A 19,355-nucleotide genomic window follows, 5' to 3' on the forward strand; every position below is an offset into this window, starting at 1 on the left:
TCACGATCGCAATCGCATTTCATAGTGGAAAAGAGCCCTAAGGATACCAGAGCCAAAGCACATATGAGAAACGGGGGGGGGGGGGGGGGGGGACGGGGACGGGCATGTATAGTGACACGAGCAGCACAGACACAGTGATGTCTGACTTCGGCGACATGGAAGAGGGTGCCAGAGGCCATTTAGAAGAAGCAGGGGCTGAGAGGAGAATGGGGATAGGGGGATGGAAATCACGACGGCTCACCATACATGCCTGCTTTCCCCGTATGTGCTTCGGCTCTGGTGTCCTTTAAGGAGGACACACTGGTTAAACAAATGAGAAGCTATATTGATAAATTGTTGAAGGGTGGCAGGTTGACATCCCCTTTGGACCTTCATAGTTGTTTACATGTTTACCCTCTTAAAAGTGCACTGACAGTGCTTTTTTTTTCTCCTTTACAGGTATTGTGTCACTCATCTCGTTGGCTATACTTTCGTATGAGCGCTACACTACTCTGACCTTATATAACAAAGCAGGACCAAGGTTCTCAAAAGCCCTGATTGCTGTGGGCAGCTCCTGGCTGTACTCCTTGATATGGACAGTGCCACCTCTCCTTGGATGGAGCAGTTATGGGCAGGAAGGAGCAGGGACCAGCTGTTCAGTACGGTGGACATCAGAATCTGTTGAATCAGTTTCCTATATCATCTGCCTTTTTATCTTCTGCTTGGTCTTACCAGTTCTTGTGATGTTATATTGCTATACCAGATTGCTGTATGCTGTGAAACAGGTAAGCAAAACAAATTTACATGCCCAAATAAAGGTTTCAAAGTCCCATTAATGGTTTATGCCTTATGTTTTTGAGAAAACTTTTTATGCTAATAACCTGGTTAGGCTGGAGTGACACCTAGGCTCTTTATATAATAGCGTGGGTTTCGTGAATCACTTATGATATCACTGCTAATCATGTACGGAGATCTCTTAAAATGCCTTAGTAAATGTAACAGTGTGACCAAGCAGCTCAGGGTGACCCAAACCACTAGGAATGTGTGTGTGAGTGGTAAGACACAGCTCTTTTTGCTGATACAGCAAGTTAAAAGGCCTCCTTAAAGGGGTTCTTTCACGAATGAGGAAACAAATAAAAAGTGGTTTATGCATAAACTATTAAACATCCTTCTAAAATAGTGTAAAACGTCTTTTAAAAATATGAATGGTTTCATCAATACAACATGTAATGAAAACAGTGACGGATGACGGACTGGGAGGCTAATCCATTTGTTAGGGGTGTTTTTTTTTTTACTTTCATTTCACAACCATAACTCCTGCCTACCTAGTTTTCAGTGGTATAACCCACTGCTGGCAGGAATTGCCCGTTACAGCTGAGCTCCGCTGAGCTCCTCAGTATATGTTTACATTGTTGCTAGGCAACCAGACTCCCGGTCTGTGCAGAGAGTCGTTTGTGCAAAGAGTCATAAGCTGCTGGGAGAATCAGCCAGAATCAGTCAGATTCGATTCAATTTGATTTGATTCATTGATTTGATTTGATTCAATCTGACATGTCCGATTTATGATTCGATTCAAATTGAATCGAATCATGAATTGGACATGTCAGATTGAATCAAATCGAATCAATGAATTGAATCAAATTGAATCGAATCTGACAAAAAAATCATATGGTGTAGATGTGACTGATTCTGGCTGATTCTCCCAGCAGCTTATGACTCTTTGCACAAACGACTCTCTGCACAGACCGGGAGTTTACCACTGAAAACTAGGTAGGCGGGAGTTATGGTTGTGAAATGAAAATTAAAAAAAAACACCCCTAACAAATGGATTAGCCTCCCAGTCCGTCATCCGTCACGGTTTACATTACATGTTGTATTGATGAAACCATTCATATTTTTAAAAAACGTTTTACACTATTTTAGAAGGATGTTTAATAGTTTATGCATAAACCACTTTTTATTTTTTTCCTCATTCGCGAAAGAACCCCTTTAAGAAAAATAGGTGATCACATTGTTTAACTAACTGATATGTATGCTAAAACAAGAAGCAGAAGTGAGACGTATACAACATGATTGCACCAAACAATCAGAGACTTACAACTAGTCACGTGATCCACCATATGCTTCTCAAATTCTCTCTAGAGCAGGGATGTCAAACCGGTCTTTCGAGGGCCGAGGTCCTCACACATTTTTGATACCTCAAATTAATTGATGGGTCTGAATCAGGAAAAGTGTAGAACACATTCCTCTCTTTCTCAGTCCATCCTAACCACTGGCATAGATCTGGCCCTCCAGGCCTGAAGTTCGACACCTGTGTTCTAGAGGAAGCTCTGTAGAATAGATTGTTCATCTCTTCTTAGCAAGATGCCACACATACAGTTTGAAAAAAATGCATACATGCATCTCTCCGATATTCTTCTGTTTAACAGTAGTATTTTTCTTTAGTAAAATACCAATTTTTTACTACTTACACAGAACCCTCCCTCTATGATGCCCAACCTTAACCCTCCCCCCCCCACAACACACCTAATCTTAAGCAACCAACCACCACCACCACCACCAGCAATACGATATTCCCCACCGACAAAAAAATGACATTTTCAGGCCCCGCTCTTTTTTAGCCATTTTTTGCATTGGCCACAGGTGCCCACATTTAGCACTATTGCCACTATTTATAAAGGTGCCCCAAACTTCTGCCAACTGCAGGAGCCCAAATGTTCTGCTTTACTCAAAAATGTCTCTCATTGTAGAGAATTAATGCTGTAACTAGCTACAATACTTGTTTATGTAGCAACACATATCTTTCAGGCAGTAGTATGAAGTTGAGCACATGAAATAACTGTCAGCATCTATTGCCAATGAATGTAACAGCGGAAACCGCTAATAAAATTTAGCAAATAATTGAAAGTGACTTGGCAATGTGGTGTGTGCTTTAAAAGAGAATGTTAGAGCAAATGTTTGCTGTGCCTCATGAAATGACAAATTACCGCATCTAAACTGCCTGTGAGCCACGGGCCTTAAAGCAACATCTACAAAATAATGGGAAGTTATGGAATCTGCAAGTGCAAAATGGGAGAAAATAAGCTTTAAAAAAGGAGAATAGTTGCAGAATGTCAGTTTCTTATATATTTTCATGCATGCTCTGTTATGAAGAAAATACAATTCTCTAAACATATTCCGAGGCTGAAAAGAATGTCACTTATCGTTATCATCCAGCATAAGAACATATTACACAGAAAATATTTAGTGCCACAGGTTTTCTTTTGGAGTATAAAACCAGATGTCCTTAGATGCTGTCTTCACATTTTGATTTGTTTTTACATTCTGCCACCTACTGGAAGAATTACCTCAATACAGCCTCCTCATTTTTCTAATACCATCATCTGAGGTGGTTGTCAAGATGCTAATCATTTTTAATTTATGCTAAATTATGTAAATTTTAACCAAATATATAAAGCTCAGAACTGGATCAATCAAATCTGCAGACCTTGATTGGTCATTTGGTCTTATGTGTAATTGTATTTGAGTTTATTAACCCTTTCTGGACCAGCACCCTCTGCCCCCTTAAGGACCAGAGGGTGCTGGTCCCGTAAATCGCCGCTTCCCAACGAATCGCCGCAAAGATCCGCCGCTCCCGACGAACACGCCGCTCTGTTCCCACCGCAGGCTGCTCTCTCTGCCGTCGCTATGACGGCAGAGCGCTGTGCGCCAGTCAGGAGCCGCTTTCATTGGCTCCTGACCCTGTCAATCCATGTAAGCCAATGAGAGCGGCTTACATGAATGACAGGGCCAGGAGCCAATGAAAACGGCTCCTGCCCGGCTCACAGTGCTCTGCCGTCATAGAGGCGGCAGGGCAGCAACGAGCGGCGGGGGCAGAGCGGACCAGCGGCGGAGACGGGCAGGAGCGCGCGGTCAATGGGACGTAGAGTTTACGTCCGGTCAGGACCGCAGCGCCCCCTGCCCGACGTAGAGTCGCACTCGCTGGGTCCACAGGTAGTTAATAATTACCAAATTAACAGTGATTAACAGAGTACTTAGATTCTCTCACACCTGTCAGTGTCTCCCAAAGAAACTAGAAAGCATTAGGAGATGCTCAAAATGGTAAAGAAAGAAAAAAAATACCTTCTGAGCATTAAGACACCTTTCACAATGTGCAAATTGTAATGCAAAATAGCTGAAAAGTTGCTTTGCGCTGTACTGTTGTGGTGCAATCATACAGTGAGTCATGCAGTACAATGAAAGTCTGCCTCACTGCCACTGTGAAATGCACATGTTGCCCTGTAAACACACTGCATGTGGTGAGCTAACCCGGCGGTTAATGCACAGCACGATAGCCCCATGGGAATAACATTGCATTACGTTGGGATACGATGATATCATCTGTTGTGATGTGACACAATGGACACTTCGCGAAAGGTGCCGAAGAGGAAGGTGAAGTTTGGCGGCACTATTTTCATTATTGCAAGAGAAAAGGATTGTAGCAATAATCTGATGTTAATCATTTTGATTTATTTAACATATGACTTTCTTGACACATCCATCTTAACAAATGTGATTGTTGTCATTGTCTAAAATGGCATTGTTAATTGTATTTCATTGTGTTGCTTTGTTTTAATTAGGTTGGAAAAATAAGGAAGTCTGCAGCACGGAAGAGAGAGTACCATGTTCTGTTCATGGTGATTGCCACAGTCATCTGCTACCTGATCTGCTGGTTGCCGTATGGTGTTGTTGCTTTGCTGGCTACTTTTGGAAGACCTGGAGCGGTGACACCCGTAGCAAGCGTAATACCTTCAATTCTGGCCAAAAGCAGCACTGTATGCAATCCTGTCATTTACATTCTAATGAATAAGCAGGTAAGGCACCAGAGGTCATTTGGATTTAAAGGTTCATAAATTTCAAATTGATATTTCAGTGCTAGTGGATGCTGCATTGTTTAACTGACTATAAAGGTTTTAAAATAAATAAATAAAAAATTATATATATATATATATATATATATATATATATATATATATATATATATATACAGTGGCTTGCAAAAGTATTCGGCCCCCTCGAAGTTTTCCACATTTTGTCACATTACTGCCACAAACATAAATCAATTTTATTGAAATTCCACGTCAAACACCAATACAAAGTGGTGTACACGTGAGAAGTGGAACAAAAATCATACATGATTCCAAACATTTTTTACAAATAAATAACTGCAAAGTGGGGTGTGCGTAATTATTCAGCCCCCTGAGTCAATACTTTGTAGAACCACCTTTTGCTGCAATTACAGCTGTCAGTCTTTTAGGGTATGTCTCTACCAGCTTTGCACATCTAGAGACTGAAATCCTTGCCCATTCTTCTTTGCAAAACAGCTCAGTCAGATTAGATGGACAGTGTTTGTGAACAGCAGTTTTCAGATCTTGCCACAGATTTTCGATTGGATTTAGATCTGGACTTTGACTGGGCCATTCTAACACATGGATATATTTTGTTTTAAACCATTCCATTGTTGCCGTGGCTTTATGTTTAGGGTCGTTGTCCTGCTGGAAGGTGAATCTCCACCCCAGTCTCAAGTCTTTTGCAGACTCCAAAAGGTTTTCTTCCAAGATTGCCCTGTATATGGCTCCATCCATCCTCCCATCAACTCTGACCAGCTTCCCTGTCCCTGCTGAAGAGAAGCACTCCCAGAGCATGATACTGCCACCACCATATTTGATAGTGGGGATGGTGTGTTCAGAGTGATGTGCAGTGTTAGTTTTCCACCATACATAGCGTTTTGCATTTTGGCCAAAAAGTTCCATTTTGGTTTCATCTGACCAAAGCACCTTTTTCCACATGTTTGCTGTTTGCTGTGTCCCCCACATGGCTTGTGGCAAACTGCAAACAGGACTTCTTATGCTTTTCTGTTAACAATGGCTTTCTTCTTGCCACTCTTCCATAAAGGCCAATTTTGTGCAGTGCACAACTAATAGTTGTCCTATGGACAGATTCCCCCACCTGAGCTGTAGATCTCTGCAGTTCCTCCAGAGCCTACTGGGCCTCTTGACTGCATTTCTGATCAGCGATCTCCTAGTTCGGCCTGTGAGTTTAGTTGGACGGCCTTGTCTTGGTAGGTTTAAAGTTGTGCCATACTCCTTCCATTTCTGAATTATCGTTTGAACAGTGCTCCATGGGATGTTCAAGGCTTTGGAAATCTTTTTGTAGCCTAAGCCTGCTTTAAATTTCTCAATAACTTTATCCCTCACCTGTCTGGTGTGTTCTTTGGACTTCATGGTGTTGTTGCTCCCAATATTCTCTAAGACAACCTCTAAGGTCGTCACAGAGAAGCTGTATTTGTACTAACATTAGATTACACACAGGTGCACTCTATTTAGTCATTAGCACTCAACAGGCAATGTCTATGGGCAACTGACTACACTCAGACCAAAGGGGGCTGAATAATTACGCACACCCCACTTTGCAGATATTGATTTGTAAAAAATGTTTGGAATCATGTATGATTTTCGTTCCACTTCTCACGTGTACACAACTTTGTATTGGTCTTTCATGTGGAATTCCAATAAAATTGATTCATGTTTGTGGCAGTAATGTGACAAAATGTGGAAAACTTCAAGGGGGCTGAATACTTTTGCAAGCCACTGTATACAGTATATTAGGTAGTGCAGAATTATAAGGCAAGTTGTATTTTTGAGGAATAATTTTATTATTGAACAACAACCGTGTTCTCAACGAACCCAAAAAACTAATTAATATCAAAGCTGAATATTTTTGAAAGTAGTTTTTAGTTTGTTTTTAGTTTTAGCTATTTTAGGGGGATATCTGTGTGTGCAGGTGACTATTACTGTGCATAATTATTAGGCAACTTAACAAAAAACAAATATATACCCATTTTATTTATTTATTTTTACCAGTGAAACATGTCTCTGAGTATTGCACACCTTGTGCTTTTGGGCACTCCAGTGGTGTTGCAGCTCTGAAATATGGCCAAACTGGTGGCAAGTGGCATCTTGGCAGCTGCACGCTTGACTTTTCTCAGTTCATGGGCAGTTATTTTGCACCTTGGTTTTTCCACACGCTTTTTGCGACCCTGTTGACTATTTTGAATGAAACGCTTGATTGTTCGATGATCACGCTTCAGAAGCTTTGCAATTTTAAGAGTGCTGCATCCCTCTGCAAGATATCTCACTATTTTTGACTTTTCTGAGCCTGTCAAGTCCTTCTTTTGACCCATTTTGCCAAAGGAAAGGAAGTTGCCTAATAATTATGCACACCTGATATAGGGTGTTGATGTTATTAGACCACACCCCTTCTCATTACAGAGATGCACATCACCTAATATGCTTAATTGGTAGTAGGCTTTCGAGCCTATACAGCTTGGAGTAACACAACATGCATAAAGAGGATGATATGGTCAAAATACTTATTTGCCTAATAATTCTGCACTCCCTATATATATATATATCAGTGGCGTCCCTACCATAGTGCGCAGGGGGGCGGGGCGCACCGGGTGTCAGACACCCAGGGGGGTGTCACAACGACCCCCCACAGCAGCACAGCAGGAGGGAGAAGCAGGGCTAGAAGGAGGGGCAGTGGGGGCAGCGGTGGGGAGGGGGGAAATATCCCCCCCCTCCCTCACCTGGGACCCCTCCTTCTGCCTCTCTCCCCCTCCAGAATAGCGGCGACAAGTGCGGGGCGGCCGGAGGCGTATGAACAATTACTCACCTGATTTCCGCGTTCCAAGCGTGGAGCGCAGCGTCATGACGTCACAGGTCTCTGTCTTCAATGCCGCCCACTGTGTTTCCTGATTAGTGGAAGCACAGTGGGCGGCATTGGAGGCGGAGACCTGTAACGTCATGACGCTGGGAACGCGGAGATTAGGTGAGTAATTGTCTATACGCCTCCGGCCGCCCCGCACTTTGTCGCAGCTATTCTGGAGGGGGAGAGAGAGGCAGAAGGAGGGGTCCCAGGTGAGGGAGGGGGGGATATTTCCCCCCTCCCCACCGCTGCCCCCACTGCCCCTTCTTCTAGCGTTGCTTCTCCCCCTCCTGGGCATCTTTACTGGGGGGGGGGAAACTGTACTAGCTATACTGGGGGCAGCTATACTGGGGGAAACTATACCAGCTATACTGGGGGCAACTATACCAGCTATACTGGGGGCAGCTATACTAGGGGCAACTAAACTAGCTATACTGGGGGCAACTATACCAGCTATACTGGGGGCAACTAAACTAGCTATACTGAGGGCAACTATACCAGCTATACTGGGGGCAGCTATACTGGGGGCAGCTATACTAGGGGCAACTAAACTAGCTATACTGGGGGCAACTATACCAGCTATACTGGGGGCAACTATACTGGGGGCAACTAAACTAGCTATACTGGGGGCAACTATACCAGCTATACTGGGGGCAACTATACCAGCTATACTGGGGGCAACTATACCAGCTATACTGGGGGCTAGCTGGGGGCAACTATACTAGCTTATACTGGGGGCAACTATACCAGCTATACTGGGGGCAACTAAACTAGCTATACTGGGGGCAGGTATACTAGCTATACTGGGGGCAGCTATACTGGGGGCAGGTATACTAGCTATACTGGGGGCAGCTATACTGGGGGCAACTAAACTAGCTATACTGGGGGGGCAACTAAACTAGCTATACTGGGGGACAACTATACTAGCTATACTGGGGGCAACTAAACTAGCTATACTGGGGGCAACTATACCAGCTATACTGGGGGCAACTATACCATCTATACTGGGGGCAACTATACCAGCTATACTGGGGGCAACTATACCAGCTATACTGGGGGCAACTATACTAGCTATACTGGGGGCAACTATACCAGCTATACTGGGGGCAGCTATACTGGGGGCAACTAAACTAGCTATACTGGGGGCAACTAAACTAGCTATACTGGGGGCAGGTATACTAGCTATACTGGGGGCAGCTATACTGGGGGCAGGTATACTAGCTATACTGGGGGCAGCTATACTGGGGGCAACTAAACTAGCTATACTGGGGGCAACTAAACTAGCTATACTGGGGGGCAACTAAACTAGCTATACTGGGGGGCAACTAAACTAGCTATACTGAGGGCAGGTATACTAGCTATACTGGGGGCAGCTATACTGGGGGCAACTAAACTAGCTATACTGGGGCAACTAAACCAGCTATACTGGGGCAACTAAACCAGCTATACTGGGGGCAACTATACTAGCTATACTGGGGGCAACTAGCTTCACTGGGGGCAACTATACTAGCTTCACTGGGGGCAACTATACTGGGGGAAACTACTAGCTATATTGGGGCAACTATACTAGCTAATACTTTAAATTACAGTTAGCTCCGCCCTCATCCGGTCATGAGCACGCCCATTTTTTGCCGCGAAGCACGCCGCAGGTTGTGGCTACGCCCATTTTTTAAGGGGGGGGGGTGTCTTTTAATACCCAGCACCGGGTGCCAAATGCCCTAGGTACGCCACTGATATATATATATATATAAATATATATATATATACACACACACACACACACACACATTTAAGAAAAATGTCCCCCTGCAGCAACATGGGGTGCCGGACTGCAGTTCTCACCTAAAACAAAAGTGCTCCCCATCTGTGTCATATTCTAATTACAGATGTCTCGGGGCTTTAGTGTGTGCATATGTTCTCTTCCTCTGTCATTACTGTGCTCACGCTTAGTGTTTTGCTGAGTAATTAAGGAGAAGCGACAACTCCTAAGTAGGTGAGCACAGGACCAGAAGTTATGGCAATGGTATTTCTCAGCTGGAGTCCACAAGAGGTATCAGAAGCCATTGGACTATACAACCAGCCAACTTTAGATGTCAGTGACAGGGGTGCCTCTAGCCTTGCCACTCCAGGCTAAAGGACCTGCAGCGTTCCCCCCCCCCCATCCTCTCCCTTCATACACACACATTATATATACATATATACATACACACACACACACTGTATAATAGAGTTCCACATTTGATATACTTTCCGTGTTTTTTTTTTTTTTTTTTATTCCAGTTCCTTCCAACTACCCCTCATTCGCTGGTTTGAAAGTGGAACTAGCAGTTTTTTTGAGCGTTTCCTATATACATGGTTGGTGCTAGTGGGGAAGAGAATATTTTGTCAGAACTGAAATATACCAGTTGCTGTCAGTTATAGATCAGCAGGAGTCAGTTACAACTGAATGTGCAAGGTAATGTCCATGTCTCCCTATGGCTCAAGTGGGCGATATAACAGTTTAACAGTGTGCTGACCAGGAAGCTGTTATGGGGTAATGGCCATTTTTAAAATGGAGGACGGAGAATTCCATTGATCACAGTGGACAAATAGGATGCAGGAGAGGAGAAAGAGATTGGGAGGTAGACTACACAGAAGTAGAGTTGGGTCGAACCTCTGATTTTAGGTTCGCGAACCGGGTTCGCGAACTTCCGCGGAACGTTCGGTTCGCGGAAAAGTTCGTGAACCGCAATAGACTTCAATGGGGAGGCGAACTTTGGAAAAAAAAATTCTGCTGGCCACAAAAGTGATGGAAAAGATGTTTCAAGGGGTCTAACACCTGGAGGGGGGCATGGCGGAGTGGGATACACGCCAAAAGTCCCCGGGAAAAATCTGGATTTGACGCAAAGCAGCGTTTTAAGGGCAGAAATCACATTGAATGCTAAATGACAGGCCTAAAGGGCCCTTTTCCACTAGCAATCGCTAGCGTTCACGCTGAACGCTAGCGATTGCTGAATCGCAATTACCGGCGATTCCCCGACGTTCGCGGCCGCGATTTTGCTATGCTATGCACTGCATAGCAAAATCGCGGCAATTATCGCTCCACCGCGCGTTCGCGTTCCCCGCAAAAACGAATCGCGGTAGTGGAAATGACCTACCGCGATTCCCATGTTAAAAAGCAAACCGTAGCGATTGTAAAATCGCTAGCGGTTTGCGTTTTTGCGATTCAGCCAGCGCAAACGCGCTGGTGGAAAAGGGCCCAAAGTGCTTTAAAACATCTTGCATGTGTATACATCAATCAGGTAGTGTAATTAAGGTACTGCTTCACACTGACACACCAAACTCACCGTGTAACGCACCGCAAACAGCTGTTTGTGTAGTGACGGCCGTGCTGGACTGGTGCGCACCATGGCGAGAGTGCAGGTTTTGGTGGCTTTACAGCCCATATGGTCGCCTGGCTGATGTAGCTGAATGACAGAACAGTGACTGTCCAGCTGATCAAATTTGGTCTGACCACAATGAAGCAACGACTTTATTATCTTGTGTGTGCCCCCCGAGACACTCATCTAGGCGCCGGTCATTGCTTCATTGTGATACGCAAGCCCCTTCACCACGGCAAGGTAATGACCACGAAGGGGAATCGGCGCATGTACATGCCTTTTCTTTTGTTGTTGCAGCTGCCCGCAGTGCAGCCAGAAAAATTAGGCAGTCATGTACACGCACACAGAAAAATTATTACAGCGGCCGCTGGTAGCAGCGGCCTAAAAAATTCAGCAATCCGCCTGGAGTCCCGGACCCTGTTGGTGGTGGCGGAGAAGGTAGTCAAGCGGCCTGCAGGCAGACATGCTGTGTGGAGGGACTGGGAGCGACTTAGTCTTCTTGGGGCAGGCCAGGCAGCCAGTCACACGGCGTGCAGGCAGAGATGCTGTGTGTGCGGGGACTGACTTAGTCTTGGGGCGGGCAGCAGCCCTCCGGGATCCATGCCTCATTCATTTTGATAAAGGTGAGGTACTTAACACTTTTGTGACTTAGGCGACTTCTCTTCTCAGTGACAATGCCTCCAGCTGCGCTGCAGGTCCTTTCTGACAGGACGCTTGCGGCAGGGCAGGAGAGAAGTTGGATGGCAAATTGGGACAGCTCTGGCCACAGGTCAAGCCTGCGCACCCAGTAGTTCAAGGGTTCCTCATCGCTGTTCACAGCAGTGTCTACATCCACACTTAAGGCCAGGTAGTCGGCTACCTGCCGTTCCAGGCGTTGGTGGAGGGTGCATCCGGAAGGGCTACGGCGAGGCATTGGACTAAAGAACGTCCGCATGTCCGACATCACCATGAGATCGCTGGAGCGTCCTGTCTTTGACTGCGTGGACACGGGAGGAGGATTAGTGGCAGTGGTACCTTGCTGGCGTTGTGCTGTCACATCACCCTTAAAGGCATTGTAAAGCATAGTTGACAGCTTGTTCTGCATGTGCTGCATCCTTTCCACCTTCAGGTGAGTTGGTAACAGGTCCGCCACTTTGTGCCTGTACCGAGGGTCTAGTAGTGTGGCCACCCAGTACAGCTCATTCCCCTTGAGGTTTTTTATATGGGGGTCCCTCAACAGGCAGGACAGCATAAAAGACGACATCTGCACAAAGTCGGATCCAGTACCCCCCATCTCCTCTTGCTCTTCCTCAGTGACGTCACGTAAGTCAACCTCCTCCCCCCAGCCGCGAACAATACCACGGGAAGGTTGAGCAGCACAAGCCCCCTGCGACGCCTGCTGCGGTTGTTCTCCTGCCGCCGTCCCCTCCTCCTCCTCCTCCCCCAAAGAAACACCTTGCTCATCATCCTCTGAGTCTGACTCGTCTTCTGCACACGACTTCTGTTCTTCCTCCTCCTCCCCCTCTGTGCTGCCGCAGGCGTTGAGGAAACAGCTGGGTCTGATGAAAATTGGTCCCATGCCTGTTCCTGCCGTAACGGTTCCTGGTCACGCTCATTCGCAGCTTCATCCGCCACTCTACGCACAGCACGCTCCAAGAAGTAAGCGTAGGGAATTAAGTCGCTGATGGTGCCCTCACTGCGGCTCACCAGGTTGGTCACCTCCTCAAACGGCCGCATGAGCCTGCATGCATTTTTCATCAGTGTCCAGTTGTCGGGCCAGAACATCCCCATCTTCCCAGACTGTTTCATTCTACTGTAGTTGTAGAGGTACTGGGTGATGGCTTTCTTCTGTTCTAGCAGGCGGGAGAACATGAGCAGGGTCGAATTCCAGCGAGTCGGGCTATCGCAAATCAGGCGTCTCACCGGCATGTTGTTTTTCCGCTGAATTTCCGCAAAGCGTGCCATGGCTGTGTAAGACCGCCTCAAATGCCCACAGAACTTCCTGGCCTGCTTCAGGACATCCGCTAAGCCAGGGTACTTTGCCACAAATCTTTGAACAACTAGATTCATGACATGTGCCATGCAGGGTATGTGTGTCAGCTTCCCCATATGCAAAGCGGCAAGCAGATTGCTGCCGTTGTCGCACACCACGTTGCCTATCTCCAGGTGGTGCGGGGTCAGCCACTCATCCACCTGTTTCTTAAGAGCAGCCAGGAGAGCTGCTCCAGTGTGACTCTCCGCTTTGAGACAAGACATGTCTAAGATGGCGTGACACCGTCGTACCTGGCATGCAGCATAGGCCCTGCGGAGCTGGGGCTGTGTAGCTGGAGAGGAGAACTGCCACTCAGCCAAGGAGGAGGAGGAGGACAGCAAAGAGCATGTAGCAGGAGGAGAGGAGGTGGCAGGAGGCCTGCCTGCAAGCCGTGGAGGTGTCACAATTTGGTCCACTGCGCCCTGCTTGCCATCGTTCACCACCAGGTTGACCCAATGGGCTGTGTACGTAATGTAGCGGCCCTGCCCGTGCTTGGCAGACCAGGCATCCGTGGTCAGGTGGACCCTTGACCCAACGCTCTTCGCAAGAGATGACACCACTTGCCTCTCAACTTCACGGTGCAGTTGGGGTATGGCCTTTCTCGAAAAATAAGTGCGGCCTGGCATCTTCCACTGCGGTGTTCCGATGGCCACAAATTTACGGAAGGCCTCAGAGTCCACCAGCCGTTATGGTAACAGCTGGCGAGCTAACAGTTCCGCCACGCCAGCTGTCAGACGCCGGGCAAGGGGGTGACTGGCCGAAATTGGCTTCTTCCGCTCAAACATTTCCTTCACGGACACCTGACTGCTGCTGTGGGCAGAGGAGCAGGAAGCGCTCAAGGGCAGAGGCGGAGTGGAGGAGGGTGCCTGTGAAGGTGGAAGGGAGAAAGCAGCAGAAGCAGATGATGCACCTGAAGGAGGAAGAGGAGAAGGAGGGTGACTTTTCTTTTGTGTGCTGCTGCTGCTTTTGCTCAGGTGGCCATCCCATTGCTGTTTGTGCCTTTTCTCCAGGTGCCTTCGTAAGGCACTTGTCCCTACATGAGTGTTGGCCTTTCCACGGCTCAATTTTTGTTGGCAGAGCGAACAGATGGCTTTGGTCCGATCTGAGGCACACACATTAAAAAATTTCCACACCGCTGAGCCACCCTGGGATGTGGGCACTATGGGGACCTCAGCAGCTGATGCTGAAGGGCAAGTTGGCTGGCTGTACATAGGTGGGGATACATGGTGCCGGACACTGCCACCAGCTGTTTCTGACGAAGAGCTGCCCCAGCTTCTTTCAGCAACTTCTCTCCTCCTACTACTCTCTGACTCCCCCTCTGAACTGTCCCCCTCTTCATCTCCTCTATTGGGAACATACAGAGGATCCCTATCATCGTCATCATCGTAATCATCCTGCCCAGCTTCGCTTGCCTCAGAAAAATCCAAACATGCACCATCAGTAGGTCCTTCATCCTCCTTACACGTTACATCCATAGTGTTGCCGCGTAACTCAGACATATGAGCTGGTGAAAATTCATCTGGCTGTAACAATGGCTGTGCATCAGTGATTTCAACACTAAATAATTCTTGCGAATTGTCAAATGCAGCGGAAGTGGTGCTAGTAGTAGCGCTGGTGGCTGAGCAAGATGAGGTGTTCTGTGTCGCTAAATACTCAACCACGTCCTGACAATCTTGGGAGGTGATGGGACGTGCCTTCTTCCGAGCACTGTACTGTGGACCAGGTCCACACGAAATTACATTTACACGACCTCGCGCAGACCTGCTGGGTGGCCTTCCTCTGGCTCTGGCACTACCTCTTCCTCTACCTGTTTTGTCCATATCGGGTATGCACGGAGTGGTATATCACACTGCGTGCACTCACGTAGGTAGGTGGGTTCACTTAACTGCACAGGTATGCACACTGATGCGGTGGGTTCACTGAACAGAACAGGTATACAGTGGCGGGTTCACTGAACAGTACAGGTATACAGTGGCGGGTTCACTGAACACAACAGGTATGCAGTGGCGGGTTCACTCAACAGAACAGGTATACAGTGGCGGGTCCACTGAACACAACAGGTATGCAGTGGCGGGTCCACTGAACACAACAGGTATGCAGTGGCGGGTTTACTGAACAGAACAGGTATACAGTGGCGGGTCCACTGAACACAACAGGTATGCAGTGGCGGGTCCACTGAACACAACAGGTATGCAGTGGCGGGTTCACTGAACAGAACAGGTATACAGTGGCGGGTTCACTGAACAGTACAGGTATACAGTGGCGGGTTCACTGAACACAACAGGTATGCAGTGGCGGGTTCACTGAACAGAACAGGTATACAGTGGCGGGTTCACTGAACACAACAGGTATGCAGTGGCGGGTTCACTGAACAGGTATACAGTGGCGGGTTCACTGAACAGAACAGGTATGCAGTGGCGGGTTCACAGAACAGGTATGCAGTGGCAGGTTCACTGAACACAACAGGTATGCAGTGGCGGGTTCACTGAACAGGTATACAGTGGCGGGTCCACTGAGCAGAACAGGTATGCAGTGGCAGGTTCACTGAACACAACAGGTATGCAGTGGCGGGTTCACTGAACAGAACAGGTATACAGTGGCGGGTTCACTGAACAGTACAGGTATACAGTGGCGGGTTCACTGAACACAACAGGTATGCAGTGGCGGGTTCACTGAACAGAACAGGTATACAGTGGCGGGTTCACTGAACACAACAGGTATGCAGTGGCGGGTTCACTGAACAGAACAGGTATACAGTGGCGGGTTCACTGAACAGAACAGGTATGCAGTGGCGGGTTCACAGAACAGGTATGCAGTGGCAGGTTCACTGAACACAACAGGTATGCAGTGGCGGGTTCACTGAACAGGTATACAGTGGCGGGTCCACTGAACAGAACAGGTATGCAGTGGCAGGTTCACTGAACACAACAGGTATGCAGTGGCAGGTTCACTGAACAGGTATGCAGTGGTGGGTTCACTGAACAGGTATGCAGTGGTGGGTTCACTGAACAGTTATGCAGTGGTGGGTTCACAGTACAGGTATGCAGTGGTGGGTTCACAGAACAGGTATGCAGTGGCGGGTTCACTGAACAGGTATGCAGTGACAGGTTCACTGAACACAACAGGTATGCAGTGGCGGGTTCACTGAACAGGTATGCAGTGGCGGGTCCACTGAACAGAACAGGTATGCAGTGGCGGGTTCACTGAACACAACAGGTATGCAGTGGTGGGTTCACTGAACAGGTATGCAGTGGTGGGTTCACAGAACAGGTATGCAGTGGCGGGTTCACAGAACAGGTATGCAGTGGCAGGTTCACTGAACACAACATTTATGCAGTGGCGGGTTCACTGAACAGGTATACAGTGGCGGGTCCACTGAACAGAACAGGTATGCAGTGGCGGGTTCACTGAACACAACAGGTATGCAGTGGTGGGTTCACTGAACAGGTATGCAGTGGTGGGTTCACAGAACAGGTATGCAGTGGTGGGTTCACAGAGCAGGTATGCAGTGGCAGCCTGGCAGGTTCACTGAACAGGTATGCAGTGGTGGGTTCACTGAACAGGTATGCAGTGGTGGGTTCAATGAACAGGTACGCAGTGGTGGGTTCAATGAACAGGTATGCAGTGGTGGGTTCACAGAACAGGTATGCAGCCAGGAATAAGCTAAGCCTAACTAATCTTTCCCTATGAGAGACAGTCTGCAGCAGCTCGCCCTACTCTCACTAATGCAGGCACACGAGTGACCGTAATGGCCGCCGCTGCCTGCCTTATATAAGGGGGGTGGGGCTCCAGGGGCTAGTGTAGCCTAATTGGCTACACTGGGCCTGCTGACTGTGATGTAGAGGGTCAAAGTTGACCCTCCATGGTGCATTATGGGGCGAACCGAACTTCCGCAAACGTTCGCCTGCGGGACGCGAACGCGAACCACGGAAGTTCGCATGGAACCGTTCGCAGGCGAACCGTTCGGCTCAACTCTACACAGAAGGTATGTATGACCTGTGTATGGTTTATTTTACTTTTTATTTTCAGTTCAGGTTCTCTTTAAGAGATGCATTTCATGTTACATACTTTCAATCAACAAAATTGTAATCTGCAAATTAGAGGAGTCTGAGTCAGTGGAATCCTAACCTGAGGAGTCTGAGTCGGTGGATTTGTGTACCAACTCCACAGCCCTGCTTTTCATACAGTGCAGGAAATTATTCAGCTACTTTTTACTCCTCTATAGTTTAACCACTTCCCGACCGCCGTATTGACAATTGGCGGCCGGGAAGTGGACCCCGCAAGGACCGCCGTATTGACAAATGGCGGCAGTCCTTGTAGGGGCATGGGCGGAGCGATCGCGTCATCCGTGACGCGATCCTCCGCCGTCGCCTGGCTCCGCTCACCCGCCGCAACATCCCGCCGGCCATACGGAAGCGCCGGCAGGATGTTAACCCAACGATCGCCGCATACAAAGTGTATAATACACTTTGTAATGTTTACAAAGTGTATTATACAGGCTGCCTCCTGCCCTGGTGGTCCCAGTGTCCGAGGGACCACCAGGGCAGGCTGCAGCCACCCTAGTCTGCACCCAAGCACACTGATTTCCCCCCCCCCGCCCCCTGATCGCCCACAGCACCCCTCAGACCCCCCCCCTGCCCACCCCCCAGACCCCTGTTTGCACCCAGTCACCCCCCTATTCACCCATCAATCACTCCCTGTCACTATCTAAAAACGCTATTTTTTTATCCCCCCCTGCCCCCTGCTACCTCCTGATCACCACCCCACCCCTCAGATTCTCCCCAGACCCCCCCCCTGTGTACTGTATGCATCTATCCCCCTGATCACCTGTCAATCACCTGTCAATCACCCATCAATCACCCCCTGTCACTGCCACCCATCAATCAGCCCCTAACCTGCCCCTTGCGGGCAATCTGATCACCCACCCACACCAATAGATTGCCCACAGATCCGACGTCAGACCACCTCCCAAGTGCAGTGTTTACATCTATTCTCTACCCTAAACACCGACTAATTACCCATCAATCACCCCCTATCACTGTTACCCATCAGATTAGACCCTAATCTGCCCCTTGCGGGCACCCAATCACCCGCCCACACGCTCAGATTGCCCTCAGACCCCCCCTTATCAATTCGCCAGCGCATTACTTACATCTGTTCTCCCCTGTAATAACCCACTGATCACCTGTCAATCACCTGTCAATCACCCATCAATCACCCCCTGTCACTGCCACCCATCAATCAGCCCCTAACCTGCCCCTTGCGGGCAATCTGATCACCCACCCACACCAATAGATCGCCCGCAGATCCGACGTCCGATCACCTCCCAAGTGCAGTGTTTACATCTATTCTCTACCCTAAACACCCACTAATTACCCATCAATCACCCCCTATCACCACCTGTTACTGTTAGCCAACAGATCAGACCCTAATCTGCCCCTTGTGGGCACCCAATCACCCACCTACACGCTCAGATTGCCCTCAGACCCCCCTTATCAATTCACCAGTGCAATATTTACATCCGTTCTCCCCTGTAATAACCCACTGATTACCTGTCAATCACCTGTCAATCACCTATCAATCACCCATCAATCATCCCCTGTCACTGCCACCCATCAATCACCCCCTGTCACTGCCACCCATCAATCAGCCCCTAACATGCCCCTTGCGGGCAATCTGATCACCCACCCACACCAATAGATCGCCCGCAGATCCGACGTCCGATCACCTCCCAAGTGCAGTGTTTACATCTGTTCTCTCCTCCAAACATCCACTAATTACCCATCAATCACCCCCTGTCACTGCTACCTATCAGATTAGACCCCTATCTGCCCCTAGGGCACTCAATCACCCGCCCACACCCTCAGAACGCCCTCAGACCCCAGCCCTGATCACCTCGCCAGTGCATTGCTTGCATCTATTCCCCCCTCTAATCACACCTTGAGACACCCATCAATCACCTCCTGTCACCCCCTAGCACACATACCCATCAGATCAGGCCATAATTTGCCCCGTGTGGGCTCCTGATCACTCGGCCAAACCCTCAGATCCCCCTCAGACCCCCTTCCGATCACCTCCCCAGTGCATTGATTGCATCTATTTTCCCCTCTATCCACCCCCTGAGACACCCATCAATCACCTCCTGTCACCCCCCTAGCACTCCTATCCATCAGATCAGGCACAATACAACCTGTCATCTAAAAGGCCACCCTGCTTATGACCGGTTCCACAAAATTCGCCCCCTCATAGACCACCTGTCA

The 19,355-nt window shown here is 48.3% G+C and overlaps 1 protein-coding gene across 2 annotated transcripts in view; it reads left to right on the forward strand.

Annotated features, from left to right (window-relative positions):
- LOC137546180 (pinopsin-like) overlaps window positions 1–19,355 on the forward strand; it is a 312,124-nt gene that overhangs the window by 261,062 nt on the left and 31,707 nt on the right. For both annotated transcript variants that reach the window (XM_068268278.1, XM_068268279.1), the window contains exons 3-4: window positions 439–764; window positions 4,599–4,832. In XM_068268278.1, coding sequence (XP_068124379.1) covers window positions 439–764; window positions 4,599–4,832 — 560 coding nt within the window. The remainder of the gene's footprint in view (window positions 1–438; window positions 765–4,598; window positions 4,833–19,355) is intronic.

Source organism: Hyperolius riggenbachi, chromosome 2 (assembly GCF_040937935.1).
Source record: "Hyperolius riggenbachi isolate aHypRig1 chromosome 2, aHypRig1.pri, whole genome shotgun sequence".
NCBI classification, from domain to species: domain Eukaryota; kingdom Metazoa; phylum Chordata; class Amphibia; order Anura; family Hyperoliidae; genus Hyperolius; species Hyperolius riggenbachi.